Source organism: Nerophis ophidion, linkage group LG01 (assembly GCF_033978795.1).
Source record: "Nerophis ophidion isolate RoL-2023_Sa linkage group LG01, RoL_Noph_v1.0, whole genome shotgun sequence".
Taxonomy (NCBI): Eukaryota; Metazoa; Chordata; class Actinopteri; order Syngnathiformes; family Syngnathidae; genus Nerophis; species Nerophis ophidion.
In genome coordinates this window covers 92,782,357-92,799,856 of record NC_084611.1, presented here as the reverse complement: position 1 = coordinate 92,799,856, position 17,500 = coordinate 92,782,357, and the positions used below count along the sequence as shown (strand labels likewise).

The following is a 17,500-nucleotide window of genomic DNA, read 5'->3' as shown; positions in this document are numbered from 1 at the left end:
ACGAAGCGACTGACGTGACACATGGTCCTGCCAAACACCCAGGTGCTGTGCACGAAGCGGACCTGCCGCACACAACAAGCACATGGGATCGATCTTCAATGATGGAAACACACTCAGTGCTCATCCAGTAAAGTCTTCACATGGAATGTGGACCTACATTCATAGAAATAAGTACAGTGGTTCTGAAAACACTTTTCAACAGTAACTAAGTATAGTTACAAGTTACTTTGCATAAAAAACAATTTCTCGTTGATACCATATTTCTTTAAATTGCCGCCGGGTATATAGTATGCACCTGACTAGAATTACTGCCGAGTCAAACTCGTTTCGCAAAATAATTAGCGCATGCTTAGCATTACCCCCAGCTCAGGGTCAAACACACGCACCTGTTTTCAATCACCACATCACTATTTAAGCCTGTCATTTTCTGTTGGGGGTCTGCCCCAAGTGGAGGAGTTCAAGTACCTAGGAGTCTTGTTCACGAGTGAGGGAAGAGTGGATGGTGAGATCGACAGGCAGATCGGTGCGGCGTCTTCAGTAATGCGGACGTTGTATCGATCCGTTGTGGTGAAGAAGGAGCTGAGCCGGAAGGCAAAGCTCTCAATTTACCGGTCGATCTACGTTCCTATCCTCACCTATGGTCATGAGCTTTGGGTTATGACCGAAAGGACAAGATCACGGGTACAAACGGCCGAAATGAGTTTGGGTCTCTCCCTTAGAGATAGGGTGAGAAGCTCTGCCATCCGGGAGGAACTCAAAGTAAAGCCGCTGCTCCTCCACATGGAGAGGAGCCAGATGAGGTGGTTCGGGCATCTGGTCAGGATGCCACCCGAACGCCTCCCTAGGGAGGTGTTTAGGACACGTCCAACCGGTAGGAGGCCACGGGGAAGACCCAGGACACGTTGGGAAGACTATGTCTCCCGGCTGGCCTGGGAACGCCTCGGGATCCCCCGGGAAGAGCTAGACGAAGTGGCTGGGGAGAGGGAAGTCTGGGTTTCCCTGCTTAGGCTGTTGCCCCCGCGACCCGACCTCGGATAAGCAGAAGATGATGGATAGATGGATGGATTTTCTGTTGGACGGCTGGCGTCATTCTGTCACGCTTGGGGGGTTGCTGCTTGCTGCGGGGGGCGCTCTACGCGTCGCCGCCACCAGACTATGCCTCGGTGGATTCAGGGGCACCTGGTCTGGCGACCCACCGCCAAGACCGCCCCGCAGTTGGCTGCGACCCCCCCAGCGTGACAGAATGACGCCAGCCGTCCAACAGAAAATGACAGGCTTAAATAGTGTTGTGGTGATTGAATAACAAGTGCGTGAGTCGTGAGGACAGGTGAACTGATTGCTAGTCAAGGTGACTGAACAGGGAGTGAAAAAACAGGAACTGACAGAGTGCAAAGGTCAACAGAACATAGCCAAACAAGACATGATCAAAAAGACAATGACAATAATCACGTATTGTGTCTACTGGGGCTTAGCGGTTTAGCTCGGTTGGTAACGTGGCCGTGCCAGCAATTTGAGGGTTACAGGTTCGATTCCCTCTTCCGCCATCCTAGTCACTGCCGTTGTGTCCTTGGGCAAGACACTTTACCCAACTGCTCCCAGTGCCACCCTCACTGGTTTGAATGTAACTTAGATATTGGGTTTCACTATGTAAAGCGCTTTGAGTCACTAGAGAAAAGCGCTATATAAATATAATTCACTAATTCACCTGTCCGTCGGAGTTGTCAAACATGTAAGAATATTTAACAGCATCGCCGATTAGTTATCCCGTTGTTATGTAGCGACGCCTTTCCGAACACTGCCCAAAAATCTTAAAAATGTGGAAAAAGTAGACAACAACATAATCAACTGAAACCGCCTCATGACAAAAGATGGATGCACAATGGAGGCTGATTGAATAGAGCAGAGGTCACCAACCTTCTTGAAAAAAACGGAATACAATGATTTACCAATCCTTTTCAAGCCATATTCAGTTGAATATGCTACAAAGACAACATATTTGATGTTCAAACTCATAAACTTAATTTTTATGGCAAATAGAAATTAACTTAGAATTTCATGGCTGCGACACGTGACAAAGTAGTTGGGAAAGGGCATGTTCACCACTGTGTTACATCACCTTTTCTTTTAACAACACTCAATAAACGTTTGGGAACTGAGGAAACTAATTGTTGAAGCTTTGAAAGTGGAATTCTTTCCCATTCTTGTTTTATGTAGAGCTTCAGTCCTTCAACAGTCCGGGGTCTCCGCTGTCCTATTTTACGCTTCATAATGCACCACACATTTTCCATGGGAGACAGGTCTGGACTGCAGGCGGGCCAGGAAAGTACCCGCACTCTTTTTTTCATGAAGCCACGCTGTTGTAACACGTGCTGAATGTGGCTTGGTATTGTCTTGATGAAATAAGCAGGGGCGTCCATGAAAAAGACGGCGCTTGGATGGCAGCATATGTTGTTCCAAAAGCTGTATGTACCTTTCAGCATTAATGGTGCCTTCACAGATGTGTAAGTTACCCATGCCTTGGGCACTAATACACCCCCATACCATCACACATGCTGGCTTTTATACTTTGCGTCGATAACAGTCTGGATGGTTCGCTTCCCCTTTGGTCCGGATGATACGATGTCGAATATTTCCAAAAACAATTTGAAATGTGGACTCGTCAGACCACAGAACACTTTTCCACTTTGCATCAGTCCATCTTAGATGATCTCGGGCCCAGAGAAGCCGGCGGCGTTTCTGGATGTTGTTGATAAATGGCAATCACTTTGCATAGTAGAGCTTTAAGTTCCACTTACAGATGTAGCGACCAACTGTATTTAGTGAGAGTGGTTTTCTGAAGTGTTCCTGAGCCCATGTGGTGATATCCTTTTGAGATTGATGTGGGTTGTTTATACAGTACCGTCTGAAGGATGGAAGGTCACGGTCATTCACTGTTGGTTTCCGGCCATGCCGCTTACGTGGAGTGATTTCTCCAGATTCTCTGAACCTTTGGATGATATTATGGAGCGTAGATGTTGAAATCCCTAAATTTCTTGCAATTGCACTTTGAGAAAGGTTGTTCTTAAACTGTTTGACTATTTGCTCACGCAGTTGTGGACAAAGGGGTGTACCTCGCCCCATCCTTTCTTGTGAAAGACTGAAAAATTTTTCGGGAAGCTGCTTTTATAGCCAATCATGGCACCCACCTGTTCCCAATTAGCCTGCACACCTGTGGGATGTTCCAAATAAGTGTTTGATGAGCATTCCTCAACTTGATCAGTAGTTATTGCCACCTTTCCCAACTTCTTTGTCATGTGTTGCTGGCATCAAATTCTAAAGTTAATGATTATTTGCACAAAAAAAAAATAAAGTTTATGAGTTTGAACGTCAAATATGTTGTCTTTGTAGCATATTCAACTGAATATGGCTTGAAAAGGATTTCCAAATCATTGTATTCTGTTTATATTTACATCTAACACCATTTCCCAACTCATATGGAAACGGGGTTTGTATATACACATACATATTTATGTACTTACTGTACGTATACGCATACACGCATGCACACACTTTTTTATTTATTTATTTCCTGGGGATAGGCCCCTCCCACCTCCAAAGACATGCACCTGGGGATAGGCTCCTCCCACCTCCAAAGACATGCACCTGGGGATAGGCCCCTCCCACCTCCAAAGACATGCACCTGGGGATAGGCCCCTCCCACCTCCAAAGACATGCACCTGGGGATAGGCCCCTCCCACCTCCAAAGACATGCACCTGGGGATAGGCCCCTCCCACCTCCAAAGACATGCACCTGGGGATAGGTTGATTGGCAACACTAAATGGTTCCCAGTGTGTGAATGTGAGTGTGAATGTTGTCTGTCTATCTGTGTTAGCCCTGCCAGGAGGTGGTGACTTGTCCGGGGTGTACCCCGCCTTCCGCCCAAATGCAGCTGAGATAGGCCCCACGGCCCATTCTAAAAATACGATTAAAAAATACAAAACATAAAAAGCGGTGTTAAAGAGCAAAGAGGTGAATTTTAAATAGGAAATGTTGCTATGTTTACTGTAATAAGACAAAGCTGCCATGCAGGCTGTTTCTTTCTTTAAAAAACAACAACAATGTCATTATGAATTATTGACATATTCAGGGCTCCAATTACGTTACATTCAATATTCCACTTTGAGATATTTTTGGTGGAAAATGTTGCATATTTAGTGTTTGCCACACGTTTTTGTTTTAAATTTGAACAAAAAAAAAAAACATAAACAACAATAAAACTTATAATTGACGGATAGATCTGCAGTAGATCTCGAGATTATTGTGTTAGAAGTAAACAAAACATGTATCAGGGTTTCCCACACATTCATTTATTTGTGGCGGCCCGCTACTAAAGAATTACGGCCGCCACAAAAAAAAAAATATGTATATATATATATTTTTTTCTTTCTTTTTTTTGGCCTTTGACTCGCTCAACCGCTCATAAAAGCAATGGGACTCTGTCTGTGAATGGAGCTTTTAGTTACATATTATATAAATATGTATATAAATATTCACATAAAGTGTTGTAATTATATTCCAACTCCGCGTTCTTCTTGGTCATCGCCCCCGCTACACCCCACCCCCACCACCTTTGGACACCCCTGCTTTAACTCTTCAGTCTGCTCCATGTTCTTTCATGTTTTTTTAATTCTCAAATAGCAGGGAATTGTCTTTCTTATGATATTATTTTTTTCTAGACACCCCTATTAAAAAGTCCCCTTTAAAGATCAATAAAGTTGCAATATGTGAATTATTAGGAAATTGGAGGGGAAAAAAAGTGCTTTAACGTTCGCTTTCTGTTACTATCTCATATGTTAATGGCTCGGTTTTGACCCATATCTTAAATCAGCTGTAAAATACACTTAAAATAATTATCTATCAATCAATTTGTTTCTTATCTCTTGGTTACCTTGTTAGGCTTCTTTATCCATGAAAATATTGGTTTTAATATTTTTGGTGTGGGTCATCGGCCTTTTTTTGTCATTACACCCCTCGATTTCAATTTAAAAAATGGTAAAATGAACCTCAGGAGAATCGTATAAATAAATAAAAGGTTGTGGTGGTACCTGACTATTATTGAGGGGAACTAGAACACATCTCTTAAACAAAATTGTTTTTATTTATATTTTCATTTTAATAATTTTATACTGAATGTTTGGAGATGCTCGTCTTTATTTGTTTTTGTACTGGATAAGAAGGTAAAATGAGAATCTCCTAAAGCTCACATGGTTGGTAGAGAAGCTGGCTTTCAGTGTGTTCAGTTTTGGCTCTAATTATTGCTGATTATCTTATTTTTATAACTGGGTCTAAACTGACCCTTAAAACACCAAAGTCATCATTTCAACCAGAGCATTTTATAATTTAGTTGAAAAAAAAAAAGAGTTGTTGAAATAGTGGTTTCTGACAATGTCAAAAAAGCCTTGATGCAAACAAATACATTTATGTCAGGGGTCTCACACACACGTCTCGAGACGTTATTTTGCGGCCCCCACTTTAATATGAAAGTTTGCCAGTTTTATACGAATGGCGCTTGACAGCGTTGTGTTATTTGACTGCAAAATGGCTCTTTCAACATTCTGGGTTGCCTACCTCTGCGTTGGTGGAAAAGCGGCACGTGAGTGAAAGCGACAGAGACGTTGCCATGGAGAGGAGGGTTTTCTTACGTGCCCGGCTGCAGTCACAGCGCGACACGCGGCATAGCTCGGTTGATGGAGTGGCCTTGCCAGCAACTTGAGGGTTGCAGGTTCGATTCCTGCTTCCGCCATCATAGTCACTGGCGTTGTGTCCTTGGGCAAGGCACTTTACCCACCTGCTCGAAGTGCCACCCACACTAGTTTAAATGTAACTTAGATACTGGGTTTCACTATGTAAAGCGCTTTGAGTCACTAGAGAAAAGCGCTATATAAATATAATTCACTAATTCACCTGTCCGTCAGTAATAACAGTCCCCGATAACCTGGACCAATTCAAATTGTTATTTTTTTTTTTATTATGGTTTAATTTGCAAGGCCTCACACCATGAACGGCACAGCTCGGTTGGTAGAGCGGCCGTGCCAGCAACTTGAGGGTTGCAGGTTCGATTCCCGCTTCCACCATCCTAGTCACTGCCGTTGTGTTCTTGGGCAAGGCACTTTACCCACCTGCTCCCAGTGCCACCCACACTGCTTTAAATGTAACATACACATTGGGTTTCACTATGTAAAGCGCTTTGAGTCACTAGAGAAAAGCGCTATAGAAATATAATTTACTAATTCACCTGTCCGTCAGTAATAACAGTCCCCGATAACCTGGACCAATTCAAATTGTTATTTTTTTTTATTATTATCGTTTAATTTGCATGGCCTCACACCATGAACGGCACAGCTCGGTTGGTAGAGCGGCCGTGCCAGCAACTTGAGGGTTGCAGGTTCGATTCCCGCTTCCACCATCCTAGTCACTGCCGTTGTGTCCTTGGGCAAGGCACTTTACCCACCTGCTCCAAGTGCCACCCACACTGGTTTAAATGTAACGTAAATATCGGGTTTCACTATGTAAAGCGCTTTGAGTCACTAGAGAAAAGCGCTATATAAATATAATTCACTAATTCACCTGTCCGTCAGTAATAACAGTCCCCGATAACCTGGACCAATTCAAATTGTTATTTTTTTTTTATTATTATCGTTTAATTTGCATTGCCTCACACCATGAACGGCACAGCTCGGTTGGTAGAGTGGCCGGGCCAGCAACTTGAGGGTTACAGGTTCGATTCCCGCTTGGGCCATCCTAGTTACTGCTGTTGTGTCCTTGGGCAAGACACTTTACCCACCTGCTCCAAGTGCCACCCACACTGGTTCAAATGTAACTTAGATATTGGGTGTCACTATGTAAAGCGCTTTGAGTAACTAGAGAAAAGCGCTATAGAAATATAATTCACTAATTCACCTGTCCGTCAGTAATAACAGTCCCTGATAACCTGGACCAATTCAAATTGTTATTTTTTTTTATTATTATGGTTTAATTTGCATTGCCTCACACCATGAACGGCACAGCTCGGTTGGTAGAGTGGCCGTGCCAGCAACTTGAGGGTTACAGGTTCGATTCCCGCTTGGGCCATCCTAGTTACTGCTGTTGTGTCCTTGGGCAAGACACTTTACCCACCTGCTCCAAGTGCCACCCACACTGGTTTAAATGTAACGTAGACATTGGGTTTCACTATGTAAAGCGCTTTGAGTCACTAGAGAAAAGCGCTATATAAATATAATTCACTAATTCACCTGTCCGTCAGTAATAACAGTCCCCGATAACCTGGACCAATTCAAATTGTTATTTTTTTTTTTATTATGGTTTAATTTGCAAGGCCTCACACCATGAACAGCACAGCTCGGTTGGTAGAGCGGCCGTGCCAGCAACTTGAGGGTTGCAGGTTCGATTCCCGCTTCCACCATCCTAGTCACTGCCGTTGTGTCCTTGGGCATGGCACTTTACACACCTACTCCCAGTGCCACCCACACTGCTTTAAATGTAACATAGACATTGGGTTTCACTATGTAAAGCGCTTTGAGTCACTAGAGAAAAGCGCTATATAAATATAATTCACTAATTCACCTGTCCGTCAGTAATAACAGTCCCCGATAACCTGGACCAATTCAAATTGTTATTTTTTTTTTTATTATGGTTTAATTTGCAAGGCCTCACACCATGAAAGGCACAGCTCGGTTGGTAGAGTGGCCGTGCCAGCAACTTGAGGGTTGCAGGTTCGATTCCCGCTTCCGCCATCCTAGTCACTGCCGTTGTGTCCTTGGGCAAGGCACTTTAGCCACCTGCTCCAAGTGCCACCCACACTGGTTCAAATGTAACGTAGATATTGGGTGTCACTATGTAAAGCGCTTTGAGTCACTAGAGAAAAGCGCTATATAAATATAATTCACTAATTCACCTGTCCGTCAGTAATAACAGTCCCCGATAACCTGGACCAATTCAAATTGTTATTTTTTTTTATTATTATCGTTTAATTTGCATGGCCTCACACCATGAACGGCACAGCTCGGTTGATAGAGTGGCTGTGCCAGCAACTTGAGGGTTGCAGGTTCGATTCCCGCTTCCGCCACCCTAGTCATTGCCGTTGTGTCCTTGGGCAAGACACTTTACCCACCTGCTCCAAGTGCCACCCACACTGGTTTAAATGTAACGTAAATATCGGGTTTCACTATGTAAAGCGCTTTGAGTCACTAGAGAAAAGCGCTATATAAATATAATTCACTAATTCACCTGTCCGTCAGTAATAACAGTCCCCGATAACCTGGACCAATTCAAATTGTTATTTTTTTTTTTATTATGGTTTAATTTGCAAGGCCTCACACCATGAACGGCACAGCTCGGTTGGTAGAGCGGCCGTGCCAGCAACTTGAGGGTTGCAGGTTCGATTCCCGCTTCCGCCACCCTAGTCATTGCCGTTGTGTCCTTGGGCAAGACACTTTACCCACCTGCTCCAAGTGCCACCCACACTGGTTTAAATGTAACGTAAATATCGGGTTTCACTATATAAAGCGCTTTGAGTCACTAGAGAAAAGCGCTATATAAATATAATTCACTAATTCACCTGTCCGTCAGTAATAACAGTCCCCGATAACCTGGACCAATTCAAATTGTTATTTTTTTTTTTTTATTATGGTTTAATTTGCATGGCCTCACACCATGAACGGCACAGCTCGGTTGGTAGAGCGGCCGTGCCAGCAACTTGAGGGTTGCAGGTTCGATTCCCGCTTCCGCCATCATAGTCGCTGCCGTTGTGTTCTTGGGCAAGGCACTTTACCCACCTGCTCCAAGTGCCACCCACACTGGTTCAAATGTAACGTAGATATTGGGTGTCACTATGTAAAGCGCTTTGAGTAACTAGAGAAAAGCGCTATATAAATATAATTCACTAATTCACCTGTCCGTCAGTAATAACAGTCCCCGATAACCTGGACCAATTCAAATTGTTATTTTTTTTTTTTTATTATGGTTTAATTTGCATGGCCTCACACCATGAACGGCACAGCTCGGTTGGTAGAGCGGCCGTGCCAGCAACTTGAGGGTTGCAGGTTCGATTCCCGCTTCCGCCATCATAGTCGCTGCCGTTGTGTTCTTGGGCAAGGCACTTTACCCACCTGCTCCAAGTGCCACCCACACTGGTTCAAATGTAACGTAGATATTGGGTGTCACTATGTAAAGCGCTTTGAGTAACTAGAGAAAAGCGCTATATAAATATAATTCACTAATTCACCTGTCCGTCAGTAATAACAGTCCCCGATAACCTGGACCAATTCAAATAGTTATTTTTTTTTCACTATTGTTTAATTTGCATGGCCTCACACCATGAACGGCACAGCTCAGTTGGTAGAGTGGCCGTGCCAGCAACTTGAGGGTTGCAGGTTCGATTCCCGCTTCCGCCATCCTAGTCACTGCCGTTGTGTCCTTGGGCAAGGCACTTTACCCACCTACTCCCAGTGCCACCCACACTGCTTTAAATGTAACGTAGAAATTGGGTTTCACTATGTAAAGCGCTTTGAGTCACTAGAGAAAAGCGCTATATAAATATAATTCACTAATTCCCCTGTCCGTCAGTAATAACCTGGACCAATTCAAATTGTTATTTTTATTTATTTATTATTGTTTAATTTGCATGGCCTCACACGATCAACACCACATATATTTCTATAACATCGTCACTTTTTTGCGCTCGCTATCCCTGTACTTTCCCAGCTCCGCCGACCCCCGTGTTGCTGAGGGAAAGCGACACACTTTGCGGAAATAAGATTATTCTCCGTGCGTCGGCTAAATACAAATATATTCCATGCCGAGGAGTATGCAACATTTTTTGGGGGGAAATCTTTTCTTGCGGCCCAGCCTCACCCAGACTCTGCGTCCTGTGGTCCCCAGGTAAAGTGAGTTTGAGCCCCCTGGTGAATGTGCTTCTTTTATGCATTTGAAAAGTAAAGCGACCCTAACACAAGACGAAGGTTCAAAAAGTGTCGTGTGAGCCCGCGAGAGGAAGGATGCGCGTCCGTCCAAGTCGGGCGCCAGGTGTGCGCACTCACCAAGGTGAAGGGCGTGTTGAGCACCGTGATGAAGACGTCGGCCACGGCCAGGTTCATGATGAAGACGCTGGTGGCCGACTGCGTGCGCTTGTTCTTGACGATGACGTGACACACCAGCGTGTTTCCGAAGAGCGAGATGACGATGATGACGGAGTAGGCGGCCACCAGCAGCGCCTTCACGCTCGTCCTCTCGCCGCGCCTCCCGTCGCCGCTGGCCAGGGAGCGCCAGTCCTCCAACATGCCCTCGTCGAAGTCCAGCAGCCACGTCCGGTTGGCCCACCTGCCCGAGCTGTTGCCTGCGGACGCCGCCTGCGCCTCGGTGACGTTGACCTGGCGGAGGCTGGCGGCCGCCACCAGCGAGAGGAGCGCGCACAAGCACGCCAAAGTCATGGCGCAGACTTTACTTCTCTTTCGGACTCCTCCGGGCGTGTGTGTGTGTGTGTGTGTGCGTCTTCTTGGTGCGGAGGCAACAAGTTGTGAGTGTGAGACGCCGCCAGCCCGCCGCTTGATGTCTGCAGACTCAGCCGCGCGCGCACCCGAGCTGGCGTTCCTACAGGACACAACATTAGGTACACTTGCACAACCGCACGGCAACACTACATTATTTGCGTATGGAAAACACACACACACACACACACACACACACATATATACAAACCCCGTTTCCATATGAGTTGGGAAATTGTGTTAGATGTAAATATAAACGGAATACAATGATTTGCAAAAATTCTTTTCAAGCCATATTCAGTTGAATATGCTACAAAGACAACATATTTCATGTTCAAACTAGAATTTTTTATTTTTTATTTTATTTTTTTTGCAAATAATCATTAACTTTAGAATTTGATGCCAGCAACACATGACAAAGAAGTTGGGAAAGGTGGCAATAAATACTCATAAAGTTGGGGAGTGCCCATCAAACACTTATTTGGAACATCCCACAGGTGTGCAGGCTATTTGGGAACAGGTGGGTGCCATGATTGGCTATAAAAACAGCTTCCCAAAAAAATGCTCAGTCTTTCACAAACAAGGATGGGGCGAGGGTCACCGCTTTGTAAGCAAATTGTCGAACTGTTTTAGAACAACATTTCTCAGCGAGCTATTCCACTTTCAAAGCTTCGACAATTAGTTTCCTCAGTTCCCAAATGTTTATTGAGTGTTGTTAAAAGAAAATGTGATGTAACACAGTGGTGAACATGCCCTTTCCCAACTACTTTGGCACGTGTTGCAGCCATGAAATTCTAAGTTAAATATTACTTGCCAAAATAAATCAAGTTTATGAGTTTGAACATCAAATTTGTTGTCTTTGTAGCATATTCAACTGAATATGGCTTGAAAAGGATTTGCAAATCATTGTATTCTGTTTATATTTACATCTAACACAATTTCCCAACTCATATGGAAACGGGGTTTGTATATATATATATATATATATATATATATACACAGTATAATTATATATGTGTATATATTTTTCCCATACACACATAATGTAAATATATATGTATAATATTACATATACTGTATATATGTATATATATGTATATATATATATATATATATATATATATATATATACATATATATATATATATATATATATATATAATATATACATATATATACACACACACATGTTTTCATTATGTGTATGGAAAAAAAATACATGTATATACTGATATATATATATACATATATATATACATATATATATACATAAATGCATACATATATACAGTATATATATACATATGTGTTTACATTGTGTGTATGGAAAAATATACCCATATTGTCATGATCCATGGTCCGGATCATGTTTTTGTGTTTTCTGTTAGTTTTGTACTCCTTTTGTTATTGCTTGTGCACCTGTGAGTTAGTTTCGTCACCATGGTTACTTGATTTTCACCTGCCTTGTACGCACACCCGTTACTCATCAGAGATTCTATTTAAGCCTACGTTTTGTTATCACTCCTTCTGCCTTCATTGTGTTTGCTGCATGCAACCTGTCCATGTTAGTTTTTGCCTTGTATCTAGTTTATGCCAAGTCTTTTGATTCAAGCCATACTTCATGAGTCTTGTTTGTTTTCTGCGTGTTTAGCCTTAGCTTCCGCGTGCGACCGGCATGCATCTGTTTTGCTTTTCCTGTTTCTTTATGATTTATGATAGAATAAATAATTTCCTACTTTACGCCTTGGTCCGGAGCCGTCCCTTTTCCCATTCCGGGAGAACAGGTGCATGTCTTTGGAGGTGGGAGGGGCCTATCCCCAGGTGCATGTCTTTGGAGGTGGGAGGGGCCTATCCCCAGGTGCATGTCTTTGGAGGCGGGAGGGGCCTCTTCCCCAGGTGCATGTCTTTGGAGGTGGGAGGGAGCCGGAGTACCCGGAGGGAACCCACGCAGTCACGGGGAGAACTTGCAAACTCCACACAGAAAGATCCCAAGCCCGGGATTGAACCCTGACGACTCAGGACCTTCGTATTGTGAGGCAGACGCACTAACCCCTCTTCCACCGTGCTGCCTGTTTACATTATGTGTATGAAAAAAAATACACATATATATAAATATACACATACATATGTAGTATGCATACATATACAGTATATATCTTATTATACATATATGTTTACATCGTGTGTAGTATTGATGTATTGTTATTTACAGATAAACACTGAAATGTATTATTTACATATTGTTATCTACAGGTAGACACTGACATTTATTATTTATATATTGAGAAGCAAGTGAATCATCAGACCAATGTTTACATTGTGGAATTTGATTAATGTTTGACATTTCTCATCTCCAGGGTTGTTCAGAAAAAATGAACTGATATAATAAGACTAGTAGTGGAAAAATCCATCCAAGTTACAAATGTTCCATTCAAAATGTTTCATTTTTTTGTCTTGCAAGTGACATTGTTTGCAGCACACTGGAGATTGCAGAACACCCGTCGCTGAGGACTCTCTATTCAGACGATAAACAAAGATGCAAGTGTTGCCGTAGGAACGAGGCGAGACCAACACCTCGGTGGCAGCTTTATAACTTGGATAACGCTTTCCAATAGTTGCCGACTTAATATTCCATGGCGATGCTCGACAACTGTCGCGACGTGTCCTGAAATCGGCTCCTTCTTTTTGAACAACCCTGTATTGCCAACACAATAAAGCAAAAATACTCCTGTCAGAAGAGCATCACAATGTCCTCATCTGCAAAAAAACAACAACAATAATAATATCAAAATAAGATTTCAAAAGATGGAAAAAAAAGTCTGAAAATAAGCAGGAAGAAGAAAGTCATATTTTAGATTTCTATCTCCGGAAAATGTTAGCCTTAGTTTATTTTTTGCTTTAAAAATCACTGTGACAGTCTCTCGCTGTAGTGCGGGTTCCATGGACCATCAAGGAAGGACATTCTTGAGCAGGTTTGACTTGCTTTATTTTTCAATCAAGCTTGTCTGCCGGTCAGGTCGCTTTTCAGCTCCCCCTCCACTGCTCGCTCTTTGGTCGCTTTTCAGCCACCCCCGTCGTCTGCGTCTTGCTCTCTGTCGCTTCAGCTCTTCATGCACTGCTGCGGGCTCTCCAACTCCTTCTGCCCCGTTCTCTCCTCCTTCTCCTCTTTTATACATTGAGAGGAGATACGTCAATTGTGTCCAGGTACGCGATTCACGCACCTGATCTCGCTTGCGGCGTCGCTCCCGGCACACCCCGCCACGCCACCCGCTCGAATTCTCCGCCTCCTCGCCGCCATCTTGCCCTGCCGCTCTGTCGGACCGTCGGCTCTGCCTCTCCACAGTCACTTGTGCAGTTTTTCATTTCATCAAAGCATCTACCAGTGGGTCTTTGGGACCCTACCGGTTGGTCGCAAACACTTTTTTATTCCTGATGTGTTGACCCGTGGACCCATGCATTTCAACCCCTGAATACGCCTCTCTCTCTTCAGCCTCAGGAGTTGCTAGCTGTTCTAGGTCATGACGCAGTGCGGACCACTCCTTTATGACCTGAATTGAGACCTCCTATAATCCCCTGCTTGCCCCCAATGGACTGGACTCTCACTTTATCATGAATCATTTGCAGGAACTGTACCCACTTAGCAGTCAGTCACCCAGGATGTGGGTTCAGACCAGTGATGTCATGGTGGATTTGTGCAGTCTTTCGAGGCACATGTAGTTATTTTTTGATTGATTGATTGATAAACAAGTGCATTTTTTCCATAATACCATATACCAAACATTGGTTTCTTAGTGGTTTTCTCTTTTTGTTTTGTAGTGGAAAATTTCTGTTCTAGGGTTACATAAGAGGTCAAGTCACCCTGACCAAGAGCTAGTTCTGTTGGTGGGGTGACATTTGAACATTGGACAGTCACATAAGTTTTTATGCTACAATCAGGCCATCAGGGAGCGTATAAACGAGAAGGGAAGACCAAGCCTGATGTGCGCTCTTTTTAATTCCTTTCACGAGGGTTCACCATCTTTGGTCTCATGAGACATTGTCCGTAATCACATCCATTCAATCCAACTTTGTACAATCTGATTATGAGTAAATAAAACTGTTGTACCAAACTCTCTAAAGTTCCTGTTTAAGATTCAGACTTTTCCACCTCCAGTTCTTTTTTACAATCTACATACATTTTAGAACAATTTCCCTTGTGGATCATTAAAGTTTGTCTAAGTCTAAGTCTAATCCTTGTCAGGTTCTCTTGTGAGAATTATTTGAACCTTCCACACAGTTCTTAAGATATGGCAATACGTGTTACAAAGGTAAGGTGCTCTTAAAAGTAAAGTTCAAATACAGAAGCTTTGTTACATCCTTCCATCCATCTTCTTCCGCTTATCCGAGGTCGGGTCGGAAGCGTAGACTTTCCTCTCCCTAACCACTTTGTCCATCTCTTCCCGGGAGATCCCGAGGTGTTCCCAGGCCAGCCGGGAGACATGGTCTGCCCAACGTGTCCTGGGTCTTCCCCGTGGCCTCCTACCGGTCGGACGTTCCCTAAACACCTCCCTAGGGAGGCGTTCGGGTGGCATCTTGACCGGATGCCCGAACCACCTCATCTGGCTCCTCTCCATGTGGAGGAGCAGCGGCTTTACTTTGAGTTCCTCCCGGATGGCAGAGCTTCTCACCCTATCTCTAAGGGAGAGACCCACTCATTTGTGCCGCTTGTACCCGTGATCTTATCCTTTCGGTCATGACCCAAAGCTCATGACCATAGGTGAGGATGGGAACGTAGATCGACCGGTAAATTGAGAGCTTTGCCTTCCGGCTTAGCTCCTTCTTCACCACAGCGGATCGATGCAACGTCCGCATTACTGAAGACACCGCACCGATCCGCCTGTCCATCTCACCATCCACTCTTCCCTCACTCGTGAACAAGACTCCTAGGTACTTGAACTCCTCTACTTGGGGCAGGGTCTCCTCCCCAACCCGGAGATGGCATTCCACCCTTTTCCGGGCGAGAACCATGGACTCGGACTTGGAGGTGCTGATTCTCATTCCGGTCGCTTCACACTCGGCTGCAAACCGATCCAGTAAGAGCTGAAGATCCCGGTCAGATGAAGCCACCGGGACCACATGAATTGATTTACCATGAATTGATTAACGTGGACCCCGACTTAAACAAGTTGAAAAACTTATTGGGGTGTTACCATTTAGTGGTCAATTGTACGGAATATGTACTGTACTGTGCAAACTACTAATAAAAGTTTCAATCAATCAATCAAACATCATCTGCAAAACGCAGAGACCTGATCCTGCGGTCACCAAACCAGAACCCCTCAACGCCTTGACTGCGCCTAGAAATTCTGTCCATAAAAGTTCTGAACAGAATGGGTGACAAAGGACAGCCTTGGCGGAGTCCAACCCTCACTGGAAACGTGTCCGACTTACTGCCGGCAATGCGGACCAAGCTCTGACACTGATCATACAGGGAGTGGACCGCCACAATAAGACAGTCCGATACCCCATACTCTCTGAGCACTCCCCACAGGACTTCCCGAGGGACACGGTCCAATGCCTTCTCCAAGTCCACAAAGCACATGTAGACTGGTTGGGCAAACTCCCATGCACCCTCAAGAACCCTGCCCAGAGTATAGAGCTGGTCCACAGTTCCACGACCAGGACGAAAACCACACTGTTCCTCCTGAGTCCGAGGTTGGACTATCCGGCGTAGCCTCCTCTCCAGTACACCTGAATAAACCTTACCGGGAAGGCTGAGGCTCCCATCATTTTCTTTATCTTGTGAATCAGGTCAAAATGGTTCTTTGAGTGGTAAAGGTTGCCGACTCCGGCTGTAGCATGATGCCACCACCCTGCTTCACTCTACTGGCTGAGACCTGGTCTCCCCCAAACTTGACGTCCGGCATCCACGCCAAAGACTTAAATCTTTGCCTCGTCAGACCAGAGAATTTGGTTTCTCATGCTCTGAGAGTCTTTCAGTCGCATTTTGGCAAACTTTTTACAAAGTATTAGCTTCCGTCTGGCCTAGAATACCATATAGCTGCAGAGATGGTTGTCCTTCTGGAAGGTTCTCCTCTCTCCACAGAGGAAAGCTGTAGCTCTGACAGAGTGCCCATCGGGTTCTTGGTCCCTTACCTGACTAGGGCCTTTCTCCCCAGATCGCTTACTTTATTTACAACCAGCTCTAGGAAGAGTCCCGGTGGTTCCAATCATATTCCACTTACAGATGATGGAGACCGGTGTGGTCTTGAGACCATCAAGGCAGCAGATATATTTCTGCACCCTTCCCCAGATGTCTGACTATCCTGTCTCAGAGGTCTGCATACAATTCCTTCAAATTCATGCTTGGTTTGTGGACTTTACATGCAGGTGTGTGACCTTTCCAACTCATGTCCAGTCAACTGAATGCAGCACAGGTGGACTCCAATGAAGCTGGAGGAACATCTGAAGGATGATCAGTTGAAACAGGATGCACCTGAGCTCACTTTTGGGCTTCATGACAAAGCCTTTGTCTCCATATCTGCAGTCTTCTCCAAGGTTTCTCACTGTCCCATTGGGTTGAGTTTTTCCTTGCCCTTATGTGGGACCTGAACCGAGGATGTCGTTGTGGCTTGTGCAGCCCTTTGAGACACTCGTGGTTAGGGCTATATAAATTAACATTGATTGATCATTAATTGACTTACGCACATGTTATTTCTTAGTTGTTTTTCAATAAATTTGCAAACGTTTTCTAAAAAAAAAAACTTTTTTGCATTGCCATTATTGGGAACTTTGTGGACAAAAATAAATTAATTCTATTTTGACGAATAATCACATTGTTTTTAAGATAAGATTGTTGACATTACCGTGTTTCCCTGAATTTCCGCCGGGGCGCTAATTATTTTAAAACCTCTTCTCACTCCGGCACTTACCAAAGGCATGCGGTAAATTTAGGTCTGCGCTTAAAAATTTGAGTGTGATGTAAGGATTCCATCAT

The 17,500-nt window shown here is 44.2% G+C and overlaps 1 protein-coding gene across 1 annotated transcript in view; it reads right to left on the bottom strand.

Annotated features, from left to right (window-relative positions):
• Positions 1-10,632, bottom strand: part of gpr83 (G protein-coupled receptor 83) — a 21,412-nt gene extending 10,780 nt beyond the window's left edge. Inside the window, exons 1-2 of the mRNA XM_061886729.1 lie at positions 10,078-10,632; positions 1-62 (exon numbers count right to left, since the gene is read on the bottom strand). The exon at positions 1-62 is cut by the window's left edge and continues 64 nt beyond it. Of these exons, the coding sequence (XP_061742713.1) occupies positions 1-62; positions 10,078-10,467 (452 nt within the window). The 5' untranslated portion in view covers positions 10,468-10,632. The remainder of the gene's footprint in view (positions 63-10,077) is intronic.
• Between the last annotated feature and the right edge of the window lie 6,868 nt (positions 10,633-17,500).